The 22,512-nt window shown below is 47.6% G+C and overlaps 1 protein-coding gene across 1 annotated transcript in view; it reads left to right on the plus strand.

The window, feature by feature from the left end:
• The window catches only part of FAM207A (family with sequence similarity 207, member A), a gene marked incomplete at its 5' end in the record, with an annotated part of 54,139 nt that extends 31,830 nt beyond the window's left edge, over nt 1-22,309 (plus strand). Inside the window, 4 exons of the mRNA XM_009869158.1 lie at nt 9,814-9,882; nt 13,963-14,116; nt 19,773-19,841; nt 22,183-22,309. Of these exons, the coding sequence (XP_009867460.1) occupies nt 9,814-9,882; nt 13,963-14,116; nt 19,773-19,841; nt 22,183-22,309 (419 nt within the window). The remainder of the gene's footprint in view (nt 1-9,813; nt 9,883-13,962; nt 14,117-19,772; nt 19,842-22,182) is intronic.
• Nucleotides 22,310-22,512: the final 203 nt, after the last annotated feature.

Below are 22,512 nucleotides of genomic sequence, written 5' to 3' on the forward strand. Positions count from 1 at the left end.
TTGGGAAAATCTCTTTAAAATACAAGCCTCCAAGGCATTGTCAAAAAGCATGGGGATGTTACAGTATTCTGTCTCCCTCAGTAAGCCCTAAGGAGAGAATTTACCCATTGGTAAATGTGAATTACTTTTGGTCTCAGAATAAATCTCATTCCAGATATTTGGTGCTGTCTAAGGTTTTGTAGAAGTTGTATTTCATTCTTCACACTGCTTCCTATCGAAACTGCAATATCCACATATCTCTTGTGTGTGTATCATCTTGGTTGTTAGAATTTGTCTTTTTATTCTCTGTGGAAGGGTACTTGCTGACTATCCAGACTGTGCCATGCTGTTGACTCCCTGGAGTTTATTTTGGTGCTCTGCCGTGGCGGTGTCCATGGTTTTGTACAAACCTTACAAATACTTGCTGCAGAAGGTACAGACGGCTCAGAACTACACCTCCGCGTGCGCCCCAGTACCTCGTTTTCAGGTTGCGATGGCAAACCTGAGTCACTGCCTTACAGATGCTTGCTTGAAGGAGCTCTGTTGCCAAGGTGACTTTTCAAATACTGTTTCTGCAAGGGCAAGTCTTTCCTGGCAAGGGAGTTGCAGATTTGTGTGCTTTCCTTGCTGCATGGAAACCGAGCATGGGCTCAAAAAGGGAGCCTATCTGTCCACATCATGCTGGAAGCTCTCTGTACTTCTAGTGCTCTTGCCTTATGGAAAACAAACCAGAAAACAAAACCCTTCTGCCCTGTGAGATCAGCGTTTGTTGAGGCTGGAGTCAAGGGCTGATCTGCAGTAAGCTCGTGTGCTCTGCTGGTGGCAAAGGTAGGGATGCAAAAATCTTCTGCAATGCTTCTCCATGTCATGCACTCCGAGTGTTTTGTTTTTATGGCAAATATTTTCCCCAAAAGATAGTGCCCCTATAGGGGCATTGAAAGTAGATGCACCTATGAAAACTGAATTTTTTTGTTTGGATTTGGTACATAATCACAAAATTGTTAGACTTGGAAGGAACCTATCAGGCAGAATTAGATACATCAGGTTGCCCAGGACGGTGTCTAGTCAGGCTTTGAATATCTCTGTGGATAGAGACCTGGAGACTCCATAACCTCTTTGGGCAACCTGTTCCAGTGTTTGACTACTCTCACAGTTAAAAAAACATTAAAAATGTCCCACAACTGAGTGTTTCAATGTGTGCCCATTGCCTCTTGTCCTATCACTGGGCAGCACTGTGAATAGTCCTGCTTCCTCTCCCTGTCAGGTTATTGTGCATGTTGTTAAGATTTGCCCTGAACCACGTCTTTTCCAGCACTCTTGGCCACTCCTCAAATGAAAAAGGCTCCAGTCCCTTAATCACGTTAGTGGGCCTTAGCTAGATTCACTCCAGTAAGTCCATATCTGTCTTGTACTGGGGAGTCCAGAAGTGGGCCCATCCCTCCCAAGTGTGGCCTCTGCAGTGCTGAGCAGAGGGGAAGGATCACCTCCCTTGACCTCCTGGCAACGCTCCTCCTGAAACATCCCAGGACCCTGGTGACTACCTTTGCTGCAAGGGCAATTCTCTGGCTCATGTTCAACTTGGTGACCACCGAGACCCCCAGGCCCTTTTCTGCCAAGATGCTCTCCAGCTGGTGAGCTGCTCTCTGGAAGTGTCTGACGCGGAGGAGAGAAGGTAGGTGGAGACGAGGAAGACAGTGATGGAGGGGAGATACAGCTGGTGGAAAGCTCTGTTGGTGGTAGGCACGCCCTTCACAGTCATTCAGGGGCTGGTTAGCTCTAACCCACTTGGTTTGGTTTTGATGTTTCTCGCTGGTTGTGGAGGTGTCTTTTAACATTGTTATGACTCCACATCCAGCTCCATGGAGGGATTCCAAGTTCCTTGCTGTAAGCCTTTCCCAAAGGTCAGGGCTTATAAATGGGAACACAGTTTCTCTTATCTTTTCTGTAGCCCCTTTACATGTGATATAGTGCTCAGGGTGTTTTTTACTTTTTCCTATGGATGACCTCTTTGTCTCTGTAGTCTTTCCATGACAAAGGTATGATTACATGTGCCAGTCAGGAAAGGAATCCCAACACACAACCTCAAAAGTGATGTGGCTATTCAATGTGGGGCTTATTTGACTTTAAGCATGGCATTTGAGGCTGTAGTCTAGCGACAGCTGAAAGTCTGAACTCAGATCTCTAGGGATTTATTTTTTTTTTAACCATCTCGGCAGAGAGCGAGTGCCAGCCTTCTTACTGAAGAGAGCAGAATTTTATTTTTCTGTTGCATTGGAAGAAATGTCAAATTGTTGAAAACTTCTGATAGAAATAGGTCAGGAGTGTCTGTGTTAAGAGATGAGAAGAGGATAGTAATGAGGCTGCTTTTGGTCCAGTCTTAGACACAGGCTGTGAATGCTGTGGAGTGCTTCATACCCCAAGCTTATGTGCTGCTTTCCAGAAACAAGAGCAAGTGCTGGATGACAGGAGGAAGAGGAAGAGTTGGCTTGCTAGGCTTCCACAGACAAGGGAAGGAACTGGCCAGTGAAAGATGTGGAACAGAGACACTGCAGATCCTGTTGGAGCAGGTCTCTTTCCCAGCAGGAGCAGGGAAGCAGGTATACTCCCAAGGGGGATTACATGCTACTTATTTGCAAAACTTTTGCTAGGGCTGGGTTCCACAACTTTGGGAAGGCTGATGTCTTTGGGAGGTGAGGACTGCGTGTGCTCCCATGGGAGCCCTCTCCCCCGAGAGTCAGGTCTTCAAGGCTTGGCAGAACCCTGTTGTCTGCTGTTTCTGAATTACAACAGAGCAGGCTGCTTTCCCTCTGTGGTAGTGCTTACTGCTAATGTACAAGCTCATAAGCTTTCTGACCTGAGAGCTGGCAGAAATGCACTTGTATGTGTTTCTTAAGGAGATTCTTGAGCAGATCAGACTTGCTTCCCTTAGGTGAGGGAGGGAAATGCATGGTGGCATTGCAGGTCCAGGCTCCCCTGGCACTGCCTGAAGCAGCATTTGGCCTCAGCAGCACCATCTCACACTTCTTGGAGACTTGACTTAGGCTTCTATGTGGATAATGAAATCAAAGAAAGCCTGGTGGTTCTTTCCTCTGAGGTGGCTGGGACCATGAAGTTGCCCTCAGAAGCTGGCCGGTGGGGTTTCACTGCTAGCAGTAGCAAGGAAAGAGGTTGGAGGTGGTCAGGTTTCTTGGACAAGTGTGGGAGAACCAAGGCTCTGCTGCAGACCTACAACTCTTTGGATCAGCTTGACTGCAAGAATGCAGAAAACACCCAATTATATCTTCTGTGGCTGTTCCCTCTGTAATTTCCTGTGATAGAGAAGGATGTACAGGAAGAACAAGATGGCTCGTCATGAAACTTGAAAGAAATCTCATTAACTGATCTCTTGGGAGTGTCTCAAATATCCACTGACATGCTAGCCACTTGCTTCTCTTCTCTTTGGACTCGCTGACCTTTTGTAATGCTAGAAGCTGCAGCAGCACTTGCTGATAGCTTCTGGGTGTAAAATTTACTGTGATCACAGGTTATAAACTGATGGGGCTACGCAGAAAGCAAATACATGCCAGAGGAAGCAAAGAAGAAGTTGACGTTTTTGGACATGTCATTTCTTGACAAATAAGAATATCTTATCTGAGCTGTGAACTCCAGGGTACTTTTGGAGGACTTCTTGCACTTTCTACCAAATGATGTGGAGCTCCTGTACTAGTGCAACAATGTCCCCAGCAGTTGCTCTTCTTGCCAAATGCCATTTTTCTCTGATTAGGGAGGCATCTCAGAAAGAGGTGAGGAGCTGTCTCATTCACTGCTCCTTTGCTCACTAGGAGAACAGCAAGAGGGTACCTCCAAGTCTGCTGAGCACAGAGGCTGGTTTGGCTGTTGCTCACTGTAGTCATCCAAGAATCCCAGAAAAAGGACAGCCAAATGTGCAAGCAGCAGTAGAAAAGGATGCTGATTGGTAGCACCTACCTTATTCAGGCAAAACTGTGTTTCTGCGATGTAATAAGGACAAATTAGTTTAAAGAAAAAGCTATTTAAAAAGGGCACTTTCTGCATGCAGAGTTTCAAAAGCTCTAGTAGATGTCAAACAGTTACCATTCCTCCCTTTGGATTTGCTTAAAGCCAGGCTTTCTGAAAGATGAGTTCAATTTGCCTGCTGTAGGCAAGTCCTCCTCTTCCTGTAGGTGACAGCAAACACTCCTACAGCTGCTTTGTCTCCTGTGGGTCCTGGCTGCGTCTTATAACACTTTTCAGGAAGGGGAGAAGCAGCCTGAGCTGTGTGATAGCAGACAGTGGTACTGGCTGGCTGGTATCCTGTGTTTCACTCTCCCTCTTCAGTCTCGTGGCCTGCCCAGTGACTCAGCAGGACATGCTGATAGTAAGTAAAGGATTTCTTTCAATTCGTTTACGAGAAACTTTCCAAACCCAGCAAAATGTGAAATGTGTGTGGGGGGAAGGCATTTCAGTGCCCTGAAGCTAATGATGGATCTGACCTAATTTGCTGCCCTCCAGGGTGTTCACAGCAGGATGGAAAGGCACTAATGGAAATTCATGAATAAAGCAGAGACCACCTGGTTGTTGTGCTGTACTCCAGGACTACTTCTGTGGATGTTAATCCCCTAAGAAGGCTGCAGGCTACAGAAATCGTGGTGGACTATTTCTCCCTTTGACCTCACCACGTTTGTATCCTGTACATGTTTTATGGGGAGGATGGCTCCTGAAATAAGCTTTTTCCCAAGAGCTAAAGATAACTGTTCCTAGGGAGAAGCCTGCAACCTGGCAGATCAGATGAGCTCCTTGTGGCAGCCAGAGCTTCTCCGTCGGGAGGCTCACAGTGGCTTCTGGGATCTCCTTGTGCCATGAACTGGCAATGCCAAGCACCTGGCTCAGGTGCAGTCCTTGGGGCATGCTTGGTTCAGAAATCTATGTTCTCTTTCTGCCTTGGTTATGAAAATAAGCTTCCAGATGCTTAGTGACTTTAAGGACAATCACACAATGGGCTAACTTGAGCATCATCTCTGTGCCTATCTGAGACTGACCCCTGAAATGTCAACCTCTGCGCCAGGGAGGGATGCTGAGAGGGTGCAGGTGGGAAGATTCAGGACTTCTGAAGAGTGAAGAAGGCCTCTGTCAGAGGAGGAGGGAGTACTTTTACCTCGCGGCCGGAGCTGAGTTTGCCTGCAGCACTTAAGGCATCGCTTGAGAGGACGGACTTTGTCTGTGGAGTTGCCTTTCGCAGACCACTGTGCAGACTGTGCCTTCTCAGTCGCCTCCCGAGGGGAGCTGCTCGCGCTTCAGAAGGCATGTCCCTTGTGCGCTTAGGCAGCTAACTCGAGATGAGTCTCATCTATTCCGCAGAGGGAGGTTTCATGCCCTCCCTGTAGCTGGCCAGAGCCTGGGGATGTTTACCAGGCCTCACGGAGGTGTGACCTTGGTGTGAGGACGTGAGTCGCCCTGCTCCTCCGGGTCTCGGGTGGGAAGCAGCGCTTGGAAGTAGGCTCCGCTTTAAATAACCAGAGGATCTGGAAGGGTTCAGAAGGCAGATGCCACTTTAAATAGGATGCGTTCTTCATCGGAGGCAGGAGGAAAGCCTTCGTGCTGGTGCAATGATTAAGTATGAACAAAAATAACGTGTCTTGTTTTGGAACATAAAAAGCAAATGTGGTATCCATGGTGAAACGTGCCCTGTCCCAGCAGGGGCTGTCGTCTTCTTTTCCAACACTGGTTCTTGAGCCCGCTCAGAATCGCAGGTGTTGGACTGGGGAAAAGCCAGACTCTCCTCTGCCGTGGTCTCTGTGCATCGCATACAGGCCACCAAGCTGTCGCCAGGGGCTCCCCTAAGAGCAACAGGGCAAAGAGCCTGGAGGACATCTTCTTGGCTGATTTTCTGCCTGTCCCCTCCTTGTGCCTCAAATTACTTCCTAGTGGAAAAAGAATACCTCCAAGTGGTTCTGCACTGGCATATGTCAGGTCACAGCGCTGTTGCGTTTGCCCCAAGAGACTGTGGTTTACCATTTCCCAGGCCCTTTCAGTGTAAAAGGATTTCAGACAATTTACAAGTGACATTGTGTAGGTTTTTTTTTTTTAAAACAAACCCAACAAAACCCCACGCCAAAAAAAATCACTGAAATTTGTGCTTTTGGATGTACTCTTTGAATTTCTTTGGTGAACTCATCCCACAGCTGTAGGCATATGCTCATTTTTGCTGCTGTTATACAACCGAGGCTAAAATTAACACATCTGTTGTTATTTAACTTCAATTTTTACAGTACCCTGTTTTGCCAAAATATTATGTTTCGAGCAGCAACAGCTTTACTGTTATGTATCATCAGAGTTCTGGGAATAATACTTAATACTGTGTGCTCTTTCTTAATAGCTCATGCCAAGGGCGGGACTTGGGGCTTCACTGTGGCTTCAGCCCGGTGCTGAAAGACCCTCCTCTGTTCATTGCACAGGCACAAGTTTATTTGATATTTCTGCTCATATTTGATATTTCTGCTCATGGCCAAGTCCTCGAAATAATGTGGTTTCCTGGAACTGTGAAGTCTGTTTTCACCTTTGCCGTAGTGGAGTCAAACTTAATGGGATCTCGGGGCTTGGGGAAACCTGTAGCCTTATGGCTTTAACCCAGTCCAGCTCATTTCTGAGTGCCTAGAAAGGGTAAAATGCGAACTTTTAAGGTAGGACACATATTTTCAGCAGTTTTATATATATATATATAAAAGCTTATTTTTGGTCTAAAGAGTCCTTTATCAAAAAAGCTCGACATTTTTGACATGAAGGAAGCTGTACTCACAAAAAATCTGCTTGTCTCCTGTGAAGGCAGGATCCTAAGAATTGCCAGAATTAGTATCAAACGCTTGGTGTAGGAGGCAAAAAGCTATTGTGTTGGGGTTTTTTGAATCTGTTTATATTTGAGATGTTTTGTACCAAGCAGATCAGAGGGAAGGAAAAAAAAAAAAGTCCTCACTAAAAGGAATAATTGTCAAGTTTACAGTATGTAATTTACCCTCAGCTGATGTAGGTGGATTTTGCTCAACTTTTTTCCATGCACAAGGTTTCAGAGGCAATTGTTGGTAAATTGCACGTGCAGTGGGCTGGCGAGAGGTACCAAAACCCTTCTGATTTCACAGAAAAATAATTTAACTGGAGCCGTGGTCTGGCTTTGATCTCATTGGTGCTTGCAAGCTAAATAAAAATAAAAAAATTACCTTGGGGACAGTGCATTAATTAACTAGCTGAATTCTGCCTTCATTATTCTCCAGCGAGTTTCCAGTGGTTTTGGCACTCGGCATTGCGACTGGAAGTTGCCAAACACAACTTGGCACCTTCTAGCACCTCCCGAGGGGTGGGAGGGATACGTAAAATGGAGGTGTCTGGGGAGCAGGTGGTGAAAAAGGGCCGAAACCGGGCACTTCGCCGGCGGCAGACAGAGGAGGGATGCAGCTCCCCTCCCCTCATCCCTCTGGTGATCTGCGGCGGCTGGCCCAAGCGCAGGCCACCGTCCCCAGCCTGCAGTGAGGTTGGGTGCCTGCCAAGAAAACAGCTTTTGTGTTTCCTTAAATATTCCGCTGCTGTTTGGGGAAAAGGGGAAAAAAAACCACCACACCAAAAAACAAACCTCAACAACTAACCAAAAAACTGAATTGATATTATTACTAAATTGGCCAGCTGGCTGAATTTTTATTTTTTATTATTTTCATTAACAAATCCCGTTGGTGCTGTTTTCCTGATGAAGCAATGAGTGTTTTTCAGACGAGGGGGCAGATCTTCCCAGTACCACCGCCACTGCGATCTGGGCAGGCGCCAGCAGCCTGAAGAGTGGGATGTGGAGGTGTCCTGTGCAGGCAGCCCTGCAGAGATCATCAGGGCATAGAATCAGAGAACTGTCAGGGTTGGAAGGGACCTTAAAGATCATCTAGTTCCAACCCCCCGCCATGGGCAGGGACACCCCCCACTAGATCAGGCTGCCCAGAGCCCCATCCAGCCTGGCCTAAACAACGCCTAGGAATGGGGCTGCCACCCCCTCTCTGGGCAACCTGTGCCAGGGTCTCACCACCCTCATGGGGAAGAACTTCTTCCTCACGTCCAGTCTGAACTGATCCATCTCCAGCTTTAATGCATTCCCTCCAGTCCTGTCAGTACCCGACGTCCTGAAAAGCCCCTCCCCGGCTTTCTTGTAGCCCCCTTGAAATACTGGAAGGCCACAATAAGGTCTTCTTGGAGCCTTCTTTTCTGCAGACCGAACAGCCCCAACTCTCTCAGCCTTTTGGCTTCTCATGGTTTCACCTTGACACTGCAGAAAAATGGGATGATTGGGGGTGAGGGTAGCTGGGAAATGGTTACTGGATCATGCAATTAGTTATTTTAGCATCTGTTTTGCTACTGCAGCAAACAGACTGGGGAGATTTGCCCTCAGCATGATTAAATGTTTGACTCTGATTTTGCCTGACCCCACATCCCAGCAGGGCTGGCCTGGGCTTAGCAGGGTGCCTGTACATTGATGCTTAATGCAGGAGACAGAAAAACGAATAGCAGCATAAATCACATATAAACCCTTAGAGACATCCCTGAGCTTTGTAAATAACTGATAGCTTCTAGGTGTGTGTTTTATTTCTTGCTTCTTGGGTGGATTTACTACAGTAACGTATTTTTCTGGGACAGGAGGCAGTGCAAGCTACATCTTCATTCTCCGTGTCCTCTAGAAACTCAAAACATGGTGGTGGTTGTTGGCTTTGTGGAAAAGTCCCTCCAGCCCCAGCAGGACATTGAAATTACTAAATTGTGATTCTGCTTTTGTTTAAATTATACTGAAAGATTCACAGCTTCACAGAAGTTGTCCTCAGTGAGTTATTTTTAGAGTTGCATCAAATTCCTTTCACCTGTTTCTTTTGGGGAGGAAAAAAGGTATTTTTTTAGAATAACCTAAAGTCAGAGGAGTCGTCTTTGGGGAGCTTGTTCCTTCATTGGCGTTCCTATAGCAGGATTCCCAGCACATTTTAGGAGAAAAGTTGACTGAAGACAATTTTATTCTAAACACCAGAGATAAGATAAAATTTTATAGTGTCTGCAACGGATCTGCAGTAAAAATATTTGCGACGTTATTTTACTTGGTATTGGATATCAGTGATCAACAGCTGGTTTCCAAATACTGAATTTGACGTATAGTAGGTACTAACCTTTTTTACTAAGCATTTAGTAAGTGGCTGCTCTGTAGGGCTGCCACAGATCTGGATATTTCAGACCCTTTCCAGTCCCTCCTCTGCCTGCCACGTGCTGTCTGGGCAGGTGTGAAGGCTTTTTCACAGGCAGTTGGATGCCAATAGCTGTGTTAGGTTGCCATTCCCCCTCCTACTCTCACCCATGTCTGCACCCCATGTTTTCCTTCTTTGTAGCTTTATAAGCCTTCATATTTTCGGATGAAAACTTTCTTTTCGCTCCTAGTCCTGGAACCTATAGGTCCTCCCATCACTTGTGGCTAGTCTTCAGAAGAAAATGCTCCCGGGACAGGTTCATGCAGGAGTGCAGGACATGGGACAAGGACCTCTCAAAAGCTTTTCTTAAAGAGCTACCCGGCCTGCGAAAAAAGGGCCTGTGCTGATCTAGGTGCCTGCTTCTTATTTCTTCACTGAGAGTGAGCCGGGTTTGATTTGCTTGGCTAAAAGTTGAGGTACGGTATAGCGCCTGGTCTGCCTGCAGCCTTCCTGACCTGCCAGCAAGTTCAAAAGCATCAAGGGTTGAACAAAATATTACAGACTTTGCTGTCTTTGGGAAATGTCCAGCACTCTTTCTGTGTGCAGGAGCCAGGCCCCATTTCATGGCTCTCTTCTCTTCCAGGTTTAGAAGAAAAAACGGTTCTTTCCAAAAAAGAAAAAATGAAGCTGAGGAAAGAAAGATGGCTACAGAGTAAGTACTTCTCCGAAGCACGGTTGTACCATGGGCATCGCAGAGCGTGGCTCTGCTGGGTCTCTCTGCAGATGCGGGGGTGTTGGGCAGTGCCGAAGAGGCTGAATGCTTCTCAGAAACTTTCATATCTGCTCCTCAGCATGTGGGGTATAAGTCCTAGGTATTGTTTCCCAGTGTTTAGCACTGTCATTGGTTCATTGCCCCAAACCTACTTTTGATCTTCTTCCACGTGTGATGAAAGTGACAACCTAAAGCCTTTATTTATCATCATCATCGTCATAGAATGGCCTAGGCTGAAAGGGACCTTAGAGATCGTTTTAATCCAGCCTCCCGGCCGCCAGGGACACCACCTCTTGACTAGATCAGGCAACACATGGGGACCGAACGGGAATTGAACCCGCGACCTTAGCATTGTTAGCGCTACGCTTAACCAACTGAGCTAACCGGCCCCCTGACTGAGCTATTTATTCAGATAGGACGCTGTGCCCATGGAGGTTTGGTGTGTTTATCTTTTAAAGCTCTGGTACAGGTATGACTAGCTGTATAGCAGAGATCCTTCTCCCTGAGGACCTGTGGGGACAGTAGGAAAGCCTGGAGCAGAGCCCCACACAGCCACCAGCTAATCCCAAGCCTCTGTGGTGAAAGCCTGCAGTAGCCCCTCCTGCCCTTCGGTAAGGGAGGTCTCTGGCTGCTGCTGATAGTGTTACTGCTCTTTCCCACGTGCCACAGGTCAGTGAACCCTCTTACCAAACAGTCTGGCCTTTCTCGAGCCTGTGAAATGTGAGCTTAATAAAACCATCCCATGGCAGAAATGCTTCTGTTTCCTGTGGGAAGTGTCTGTGTTTTTGCTTCGAGTATCTCAGCAGAGTAAGAGACAATGCTTTGCTACCCAGGCTCTAGCAGAGGGATTCCTCTTGCCACCTGGAGTTGTTCTTGGGAAAGGTTTTTTCCTTAACACCTTCTTGTCCTACAGAGTTTCTGACGAACTGTGTTTGGGGCTGAGGGATCTGGCTTTCTGCTGCTCTTCTTACATAAAGAGCTGATAATTTAACACTGTGAGTGTGAAGGAAACCTCCTCCATATCACCAGCCAACAACTTCCAAGTGCCTTTGACATCTGTAACCCTTTGTGTTCCCGCTGGGCACAAAACAGGTGGCTGTGCTAGTCCTAACATCTGGCCTGCAGGCTGCAGTTCCAGTGCTCCTAAAGGTATCTCCTTGTTGCATACCATGGTGGGAACAGGAGGGGACTGCTGAAGCATAGCTGAGCTGTCCTTGCTCTGATACCAGGGCTGGCACGGGTGCCATAGAGGAAGGCATGTTCGCAGCAGCATTTTATAACAGAATCCACAGTGAAAGGGGTACATGGGACTCGTATATTCAGCAAGAAACAGGGGGCACACTCCTGCAGTTGGGTGACAGCACGGCTCCCATGGCCGCAGACATGCACTCTGGAAAAGCCCAGGAACTGGATCCCTGCACTCTTAATTCTGCCTTCCTGCATATATACCTGTGTAGCAGCAGTCTTTCTCAATATCATGTACGTTACTTTGGCCCTGTCATGGCCCTTTTCCTCCTCTCTTGGCTCTAGTTGCTTAGCTGAGGGAATATAAATGAAATGCAGAGGCTTTGCTTTAAAAAATAGAAAACTTCAGACCAAATTATCTCTGTCTTAGAAGATACTAGGTATTAGAACTGCTTTACAGATACAAAAGTACCTAAATTGCTGGTTCTTTTGACTCCCCCACTAAACTTACGGCCAGTTGGCAAATACCAGCATTCCCTTGCATGTGTTTTGCTAAGGGTAGCACGTACCTGGGGTTTCTGTAAGAAAAGTCAGCAAGTGTTAATACTGGATGTGCATCTTGTTACTGAGAAATATGCAATAGCTGGAAGGAGCCTATATAAATACCAGTAAAGAAACTTATCATCATCATTATCTGATGGAGTGAAATGAACTGATATTTCCAGAGATGGATGTTTTTTGATGAAACTTGGCCTAACATTGTGACCTTATAGAGCTGCAGTCAACTGAAACATGTTGATTTTTATTTGATGCCGATAGGTCTGCCAATTTGTTGTGAGTTTTGCAGTCTTTGCCCCCCAAAAGAGAACCCAAGTTGGACTGCAGGAGTTGTTATCATTACATCTCTGTTTTCCTAAATCTTCCCGAGAGACTGTTGTTTCTTCTTGTCTGAAGGCTGCTTTCGTGACACTGGATGCCAAGACCCTGGGAACTAAAGTTCAGCCCAGTAGTGCAAATGCAGAACTTGGAGATTTCTTCCATTCCAGTAAGTCATCTCAGGAGAGACTAGGGAGGGAAAAAAGGTTATGTAATGCTTCAGACATTAGAAGTATGCACATTTAAAAATACATACATCGCATGGCTCCGCAGACGAACAAGACTTCATAGGAAAAGAATTTGGGATGTTTGCGCAGAATCAGGTGTCTGAAAATTTTGAGCTCATACTGTTTATGAAAGCACTGAAGTAGTCAGCTTCATAAAGCCAGACCAAAAAAAGAAATTATGCAGAACAGAAAGCTGTGTTCTTGGCAGGGGTTGCTGTAAGGAGAAGCGTTTACAATCCAGATTGGTCACAGACATCCATGTACAGCAAAATTGCAGTTCACAAAAAGCTGTTGCTCTTCAACTCAGCTGAATTGGGGAGCGAAGAAGACTATCTTAAAGGAGCTAGTGGCTAGGCAGTGAGTTTGAGTTCTGCTGTCTTGAATGTGGGCAGCAGGATTAGACCCAGAATTTCTAGTGGCATCTTGCCTGCGGTCTGTAGAGTGGGACTGGCTGCTTTTGTGTTCACACCAACAATATGTGTGCTGATTTAGTGCTCTTGTTGTGGCCATGCTGTGTTGGAAGCCATTAGCCTCCCCTGTGTTGCCAGCTTGGCCTCACAGCTACTGGCACTGTGCTCCATCATGCCCAGAAAAGACGCTTTAATGCTGAGGCTCTGCAATACACTCGATGTCCAAGGCAATAAGCAGAAGCTACTCTGCTGGGCACGTGGAGGAGGTGGAGTCCTCCACCGGGCACCCTGCAGCACTGGTACCCCTTGACACTGAATGTCAAGTCAGTGCAGTGGGTTTCCAGGCCCAGTGATTACCTGGCAGAAGAAAAAGGAGGTCATGGGTCCTGCTCTGGCTGTTTCTTGTGGTGTTGTCAGGGGACTTCTGGGACAGGGTGGAGCTCAGCTGGAGGCTTGTAGCAGAGCTGGGCTTTTGTGGGCTGTCTTGGAGGAGAACATGTTCTCCTGGGGCTTGCTTTGGAGGTTGTTGGCTCTGGAAGGCTTGGACAGCTGCAGGACATATTTCTGCACCAGGGAGCCTCAAGGACTAGGGCAGAAGCCTGCGGCTCTCAATGCACACCTCTGATGGCTGAGAAAGGAGATTGCTGTAACATTTCTAGAGCCTTATGTGTCCACAGCCTTGCTCAGAGCTGCTGCAGGGAGACTGGTAAACTTGGTCTTGAGGAAAAGCCAGCTGCCTCTTTTGTCTGCCGCCTGGTGCAGTGCTTTTCTAAGGGCCCAGTTTGTCCAGCATCTGACTGCTTGAGTTCCACCATGACTCATGAAGGTGAGACCTTGACTTGCTCCGAACTAAGTAAACAACTGAAATTAAGTCCATCTTTTCTGCCTGTGCTAGGCGACTGTTGTTTTGTCTTGACAGCAAAGACGAGATGGGGCTGTGACTGTTTAATGCCACAGCTGACTGTGTTTGGTACATCCCTCCCTTCTTATTTTTCTCTCCTAATTCCATGCAAGGTCAGCATGAGTTTTTCCACCCCAGGACTTTTGTGCTGCGTTGCTGTGAGCAGCGAATAGCACAAGGGATGGAAACAGTTCAGACAAAATCAGTCTGGGGATTTCACTTCCCATTGCAAATGCCAGTAGAGATGCGTATAGTTATAAGCAAACACAGCGCGGGAACTACCCAACTGCATTATTTTCAGTCTTTCCCTGGTTTAAACTATTTCTAGCCTGTGTTCTTGTAGATGGTGAAGCAGCCTTTGAATTTCTTAGCTTAAGGGAATGCTTCCCTTTTCTCCAATAATGTCTTGTTTCTGATTCAGAAATAGAAAATGTGAAGCTTGCCAAGCAGAGGCAAAAAGCCGAAGCAAAGCGGAAAGCAACACCTGTGGTGGGAGACATGCAGCCATTGATGGAAGCGCTACCTGAGCTCTCCGACCTGACCACAGGTGGCAGGGGCAGGAAGCCATCCAGGAGGTATGTGCTGTTTAGGGATGGGCTGTGCATTTCCCTCCTTCCCGCAGGATGAAGTGCCCTTCTGTTCAGCTTGTAGCTACAGGCACATCAAGCTCGGTACTAGTGGTCAGGAGAACAGAGCCTCATTCTTAGCTCCATTTCACCCCTTTCCATGCTTTACTCACTGCAAGAAGAAAGCTTAAATGTGTCTTTTGAATCCACAGCTAAGAGGGGAATCTGTACTGCTCAGACAGGACTTGGTATGGGATAGGCTGGGAGCAGCCAGATGTCCTGGGAGCTGACACATAAGTGTCCAGAATGTAATGCTACTGAACTCACCTGAAAATCTGGACTTGAAGTGTTGCAGCCTGCTGTTCTGTCCTTCCAGACCTCCAGGCTTTCTTTTGAGGCAGTTCGAGCCCCCTGAGTATAGCTTTACGCTCTGGCCAGACTCTTTGTTCACCCTCTTCGCTTGGAATGTGACTTTGGACAAGAGCAGAAAGATGGTGTTTTCATTCCCTTTATTGTAATGAAGAAGAAGGGCTATTTCTGATCCTCTGACACCCACATGTCAACCAGCCCAGCCAGCTGTAGGGAGGGTTCTGGTTGCCCTTATGTTTTCTTCTTTTCAATGCAGTGCTCTGCCTGACTATCTGGTCAGAGTTGCAGCTGCTTTTGCATCCCCCAGTGTAGAATACAAGTGCTCTGCGTGCTGCACAAGACACCCACCTACAGAGCACGGCTGAGTTGGCACTTCCCTGTGCTTCTGGAAAGCCACTCCTCAGACAAACAGAGCTATTTCCATGCATATAAGTATAGAAAAATATTTCCTCTCTTAACTTGGCTTCTAATTACTTCAATAGCATTTCTTTTCTTTTTTTTTTCCCTTTATGCAGCCATTCAGTCAGCCTGCCCCCTCTTTCAGAGGGAATGAACTGCAAATACACATGTAGAATTTCAAGTCCTGCAGAGCACTGAGAGTTGGTTGGATGGAGTTCTAAATGAGGGCTTAGCCTGAGCCTGAATAGGTAGCTTTGCCCTCTTTCTGTGATGATGGTACCACAACCAGATGTGGCATCTGACTACAGGTTGTGTTCAGGAGTCATTCCTCCTCATTCATCATTTTCTCCTAACCCCCTTGCTATCCAGGAGAGCGGCTCGCAAAAATTTCCTACAGGGCAGGGAGGACAAGGCAGGCTGCTTCCTTTGGGGATTACTTCCAAGGTGGCTGAGTAATCTAGTACAAATACGTGGTGTTGCTGTAGCTGGCAATTCTGGACAAGCTCAAAATATAGAGTAGAACTGAAGAAGGCTCAGAGATGTCTGACAATGGTGATGGTGAAAGGTCTGGCATAGCTACTGCACAAGGAGTCACTACGTGAGCTGGGGAGTCCTCAGCCTGGACAGGAGATAGAGGCAAAGAGGCTTGGGAATGCAATAGTCTATAAAATCAAGTGTCATGTGGTTAGGAAGTAGTGCATCTTTTCCAGTATGAGAAATAAAAGACATCAAACATAGCTCGTGGATGCAGAAGGCTCACTGCTCAGCACAGCTCCTTGCTGCAGGACATCATGGCTGAGGGAAGCCTCTAGCAATGAGGAAGCTCCTTCGAGAGTTACTGCATGTGTGTGAACTGCAGCTGGCACAGGGTCTCTGAGCTGCAAATACTGGAGAGGATGTGGCTGTACGCTTGCCTTGGCCTTATCCCTCTCGGGCTGTCTGCTGCAGCCTGCTTCAAGGTAGAACTGGGCAAAACGGTCCTTCCAGCTACTACATTTGCTCTTGTCTTCTGTAGTATACTTCATGGTAGAGGGTGCACGGCACACGTGGAAGTGTTCAGAGATCTTGCACGGATTTCTAGCCTGACATCCTCAGAGAAGCTCTGTCAGCTCCCTCTCTCTTCAGGCCCAGACGTCCTGTGGGAGCGTGGCAGCCCTTGTCTCCTTTTGGAAACCCGAGCTCATACTCTGTCTCTGTTGTCTAGAAAGCCAGTGGGGCTGTGGCACAGCAGGGTAGAGAAGACCAGCCCTGGCTGAGAATTTCAGGATTGGCCAGCACCATCTGCAGTCAGCACAGCGGAGGTGGGAGATGATTGTCATTGGCTGATGTCACACAGATTGCCAGTGACATGCCAACCCAAAAGCAGTCCCCCTTGGTAATGGCAGGGAGGACCTGCAGTGCTCTTCTTTGCTTTGCTGGCTTGTGGCTTCCTGGACTGCGTGAGGATGGGTGTGCATAAGTGTTTGAAATAATCAGAGGAGGCTTTTATAGGATTTGAATCATTACATAAATGAAGGGTAATACTCTGGTGATTTGTCAGCATTATTAATAAAAGATTAGATTCTCCAGGAATTTGATCTCCTGCTGGGTAAGAGAGCATTACAGTGAGGTTTTTATTCTGTTTTATAATGAATGAAGGCAATGAAGTGTAATGAAACAGGGCTACTAATACGGTCCAAGTGAGCAGGCAGCATGCTGATGGGTCGATGGAGGAAATTCAGGCATCAGCCTTTAAAACCTGCCAGGCTGGTGGGGCAGAGCTATTGAGTCAAACTGAGAAGCCTTCAGAAGCACCGAGTCCTTTAAAATAGTGGAGTGGCCGAGAGCAAAAGTGGGCTTGTACGTCCTCAGGCAGCCCTGTGCCATTGTCGGGGAAGCTACACATGTGGTCTTCTGTGGCCTAGCATATACTCTAGAAAGGCTTCCCTTTAAGCGTTGTCACCGTCATCTTTGAAGGGACTGCCATGCCAGCTTGGTGGCACACTTGATCTGTTAACTGTGGGTTGCCGTCTCTTGTGGTTTCAGCCGTCTGCCTGGGCTGACGCCAAAGAACCATGCAGCTCTCTCTCATGCCTCCTCCCACCCGCATCCTTTTTGGGATGGGGAGGGAGAAAAGTTCGGCTAAAAAGGCTCAAGGACTGAGATTAGGACAGGAAGGGTTCATTCACCACTTACGGGCAAAAAGCAGAGTAAACTTGGGGAGAAAACCTAAATTTAATCTACCACCACCAGTTATCAATTAGATGAGAGTAGAATAGTGACAGAAAATAAATACAACATGGCCTTAAATACACTTCTCCCCCACCCCCTTTCTTCCCAGCTACCTCCTCCCCTCCATCAGTGCCAGGAGGGCAGGGGGTGGGGGATGCGGTCCTTCCCGCCAGTGTGGGATCCTCCTTGGGGTCACGGGTCACTTTGGGCACATCCTCCACTCCTGCAGGGTCTCTCTTTCTCCGCCCTGGCATGGGGTCTTCCACGTACCCTGCACCCTCAGCTTGCAGGCAATCACCTCCTGCCTTCTCACTCACCACAGGGCTCAGGAGAAACGCTCTGCTCTGGCCAGTGCCCTTCTCCCTGCCTTCTTCACAGACCTAACGCGTCTCTCTCTCACCTCTCCCTCCTCCAGACAGGAAAACTCCCCCAACACAAAAGCTGGGACACAGAGACTAAAGTGACAAAAAGAGGCAGAGGCTGGCCAAGCAAGTCTCCCCTCTTAAATACCTTGATCACAGAGGTGTTGACTGGCCTGGCCTTGGCCAGAGGTGGGTCTGACTTTTACCTGGGGCTGTGGAAGGCTCTGAAAGTTTTGCATGGAGCCACCCTCCAGATGCCTCCCTGCCCTGAGTACAAAAAACTCCTCCAGGCACAAACCCATAACACTGTCCAACCTAGGAAGGGGTTTCTCTGTGCTTTTGTGATTGATCCAGGCAATCTGGGACATTACACTGTTCCTGTGCAGAGCAGTTAATAGACACGGAGAGAGCGGAGATGCTTCCTGCTCAGACTGTGTCTTGCACTACCAGTGGACGCAGCAGAGTGACAGGAACTGCTCGAACCTGGTAGCTGTTTGCCTGCTCTTGCTGATCACTGCTCCTTACGAGCTCTCAGGCCTGTTGTATAATGCCGGCAATGCCACGGTGTCCTTGAGAGGGACTGAAGGGTAGAGGAGCAGCATACAGGCATTGATCTGCCTGGCTGCCCTTTGCTGCACAGGCTCTGTGCTGGGAAAGCTGGCTCACATACATCCACCCTGTCTGGGTTTGTGTGAGTTGACAGGCAGCTCGGACACTGTGGCACACTGTGCTGGGCTGAGGGTGATTCAGATGTGATGGGGGCAGCCCTCAGCAGCTTGAGTCCACCAGGATTCCCCCTTGAGGACAAAAAAAATTGGCCGTGATGGGGAGAGGGAGAGATGAGGAAGAGCAGGAGCTAGTCAAGTAGAGACACATGATGGAAGTGAGTGAAGTGAAGAAATGTGGGGCAAGGGAGGAATGGGGGGAAAAAATTGAAGAATGAAAGGATGGAGGGTAGTAGATAAGAGAGGGAAATAATAAGAGGAGGTCACTGTAAGACTGCCAGTAAGAGACCTGATCCTGCTGTCTTGAAGAGAAGGGGAGGGAATGTCATATTGAGAAAGCTGAAGAGCTCTGGGGCAGTTCAGATGGGGGAGGCCCTGGCCCCCAGCACCCACCTTTAGGGTAAAATTCCTCTTTGAGCCCTACCCCAACAGGGGAGTGAGAGGCAGACCCTCTTCCCCCCTTGGGTTGTGTGCTGGCGCTCAGTCCCAGGGAGAATCAGAGTGGGAGGCAGACCTTCTTTCCCATTTGTTTCACCTGTTTACCTCTGTGTAATCCTGAAGAATGAAAGTTTCTTCTCCTTTCCCTGATGTCCAGTTCTACCAGCAACTCACCATATGCACTTCAAGTCTCAAAAGCAGTTGCTGCCCTTCCTGTGTGTCTCTTGCTTGGACTCAGCACTTGGCTTTGGTGGTAAATCTCTGCTGTTGCTTGGCATCAGGCACCATGTGCTTCCAGCATCCTGTGCAGTGTGAGATTACACCTCTGGTATCCTCGAACTTTACCCAGAAGTAAGAAATGTGGGCAGAGAGTGCAGATCTGTGCTTGCCACTGTGCCTCAGGTGCACATAGTGCACCATCCTGTGCTCCTGGAGTCCATCACCTTGTAAATTCAATGGAATTCTTAGGACCTGTGTTTAGTGGCGAAAGCTGAAGCTCTCTTGTTGTGCTTTCACTCTAGCTAATCTGCAACTGCCTTAAACTGGCAAACCTTTGGGGAGGAAATGTGTTCATGGGGAGAAAGGAACATTGCCATTATTTATCTTAAAATGTAAGGGACACCTTATACCCCAGTGGTCCCACTGCAGGATCCGAAGCAGGGCTGGCAGTTCCCTCTTCTTGCTGAGTAACCGTGGCACTGTCTATAACGGATGTTTGCTGATGCTGGAGCTCCGTAGTGTTAGCAAGGAACACGAGATGTGCAGAAGTGACACGTGCCTGGTGGTGAGGGAAAGTTTGATGGGATCTTTTCTCTAAGCAACAGTATCAGCTTGACCTGGAGGTTAATGATAAGGAGAAAGGGATCTGGGCATGAACGCCTAATGACCTGATCTAGAACTAAGTGATACGATTTTTATTTAGCTCATTTACCTAATGCCCATTCAGTCCTGACACCTAAGCTTTTGTCAGTCTATGACAGAAGTTTGCATCTCCATTACTACCTGGCTGTGGAAATAGTTGTCCTTCAGGATAATTTAGATACAATTACCTATACTTTCTGGGAACGCAGATGCAGAATTTCTAGACTCTTTCCATCTCTATAGCAATTGATAAATTACTGCTCGTCTATAACTCACTTACTTTGTTTCTTCTCTCCACAGCCATGTAAAAGCAAAGGCAGAACCAGCATACTTCTGTCTGATGAAACAAGCTCAGAAACACCGTCTCTTGTAAGTACCCAGTTATCAGAGTGTCCAGTACCTGCTGAATGTTACAGAATGGTTGAGAGAGACTGGAAGGAACCTCTGCGCGTCATCTGGTCCAACTGCCCTACTCAAGCATGTAGAACTTGTCACCTTGCCCAGGACCACATCCACATGGCTTTAGAATATCTCCAAGGATGGAGATCACGCAGCTTCTCTAGGTTACCAGTTCCAGTGTTCCAGTCTTACATATCTGAAGGCCCTAGAAGAGGTGGCAGCTTCAGTTTTCCCCTTTATGTAGTGCAGGATGTTTGTAGGTGTCCCTCTGTATCAGTTCCTATCAGAGTCAGTCAATTCTAAATGGATTCAATCTGCTTCCACTTCTGTCTCATGTAAAATCTAAGCGAAGAGAGAAACTGCACTTGCTCCTTTACGAGTTCACTTTTCCTGTCTCATTGAAAAGAAAGTGATGGCTTGGGCCTACTGAGTATGGTCCATGTAGTTTCAGGGCAAACCCACATCAACTGTCTCCTGGCCACAGTTGTAATTTCTGGCTGTACCAGGTGAGTGTGTCTGTTCTGTGTCCCTCTGTATGGCGTGGACTATGTGGTTAGCAACCAGCTGGTGTGTCATTTGGCTTGCTGAGTTAAAGCTGCAGCGTCCAGTTGTGGCTGAGTCTCTTACGACACCTGGCCCATGTAGCTCTAGGTGATAGCCTTCAGGAAAGCTCCCTGCAGTTGTGTAGGTTAGGAGCTCCTGGAACTCTGTGTAGCATGAGGAGCTACAGTTGCTCTGTTAGAACCCTTCTGGGATGTTAACTTACACACCGTACATCCCTCGGGAGGACGGCTGTCCATTGGCATCTGCCAAAACTTTTCTTGTAAAATGAAACACTAAATGCTTTTCCTGGTCTTGGTCTGGCAATTCCTGAGTCTTCTGTATAAGCTGTTGTGTATTTTACACTGCCACCCAGCATCAAGAATTTCATTTCCCCTCAGCACAGCTGTCCTGGGGCTAAGCACTCTGATCTGGTATGTTTGCTTTCTGGGATTTCTGTCAGTTCTGAGCCATTCAAACTGAGAGTGAGGAGAACAGTCAGCACACTCTTGTGAATACCTTCTCTCTCTGAAACTGGCCAGGGTTGATGCTACGATGCCTTTCTTGCTCAGTTCTGCCTCTCTGCATGAATCTCTCCTTGGTTTTTTGCAGAAGCCCAAGGGTCACGGCCCTGAGTGCCACCAGCGAGTGTCTCGTTGTGCTGTAATTCATGGGAGAGGAACACTGCTTGAGAAACGAGTTTTGTACAGAGTTAAATCCAAATAGGCAATTCTACCACAGTCTTATGGTTTAGCAAACCAGTGATCCCCTGTGTGCCCTTGTCTTCTGCACAAGACTGAACAGATGCAGTGAGTAGTGGCACGTACCCTACCATGGTGATCTGGGAAGCCTGTGCTTCTTTGGATGGAAAAATTTTGGTGGAAGGTCTTGAGGTTCATTTCCCAGGATGGAGGTTCCTTAAGCCTCACCTCATTGCCCCAACTGCCACAATTCAAGCTTCAGGTTTGGCTTCTCTCACTGTTCCTCTGGCAGGGCAGGGCAGGGCTGGCATCGAAGGGGAGGGCCATACTAGGGAGGAAAGTAGCTGCATGCTGCAAGCTGAAGAGCGCTCTGCTAATCCACAGCAACTACAGAGAACATGGAGATGTGTGTCTGGCTGGGCTGTGGAGAGCCTGGCAGTCTGTCTAAGGGAGAGGAGGAGGCCACAATGGATGAAACATGTCAAAACTCAGGTCTTTTTATACTCCTTCTCTGTTCTTGTTCCTCCCTGCTTGCTTGCTTTTTAGGACAAGACCATTTCCACAGCAACAAGCTGTGACCAGGCATGCAGAGGTAATATTGTCATGCTGCTCCCATGGTGTCTGACTAGTGTTGCACATAGGATTACCAAGCCTCTATTCTGAGCAGTAGTCAGTACATCAGGAGCACTTGAAAGCAGAATCTGCTTTTGTGCTAGTGCAATCTGAAGTAGTTTTCATTCGTAGTGTTCTACCAGATACCCACAATCTCTTGTTCCTGATTTAGGAGGGAAAAGATCTAAAGAAAACATTTCCAAGTGATGCTGGACACTAACGTGATTGTTTCTGTCTGTGGCACGAGATCAAGTTTCTGGCTCCCATGAAGTTGCCAGCAATTTGAGCTATGCCCTTGGGTAAATTAGGTTTATTTCTTGCACTGTTTCTTTCTGAGGTTTACACCCGGGATCATTATGTCTGTACAGAGAGTCACTGCTTTATGAGCTCTATTCTTATCTGCTCAGTTCCTTTTGCATGAGGCACTTAGCCTTTGTGTGTTGTTTTTCTTTCCTCAGAGAGGAGGAAGTGGCTCGGTTTCATGAGGTCATCGCTGATCCCAGATACAGAGCCAACCCACTCATGGCCATCAGCGAGCATCTCTCCAAGAGGCTGAGGCAGGAGGAAGAAGGTAAACCCCTCTAGGGTGTCAGCTGGGACCAAACGTGCCTGCTGGAGCTGGTGCGAGGACCCCAGGCTGCAAAGGAGCACATCACTAACATGACCTCTCAGCCACTTCAGTCCTTGGAAGCAGTTCAGCAGATTATTAAATCCAACAGTCCTGTTTTCTGTCTGCAGGAATAATGCAGTTCTCTCCTGACAGTGGCAGCTGCTCCTTGATGAACAGC

Source organism: Apaloderma vittatum, unplaced genomic scaffold (assembly GCF_000703405.1).
Source record: "Apaloderma vittatum isolate BGI_N311 unplaced genomic scaffold, ASM70340v1 scaffold7430, whole genome shotgun sequence".
In the NCBI taxonomy this organism is placed as follows: Eukaryota; Metazoa; Chordata; class Aves; order Trogoniformes; family Trogonidae; genus Apaloderma; species Apaloderma vittatum.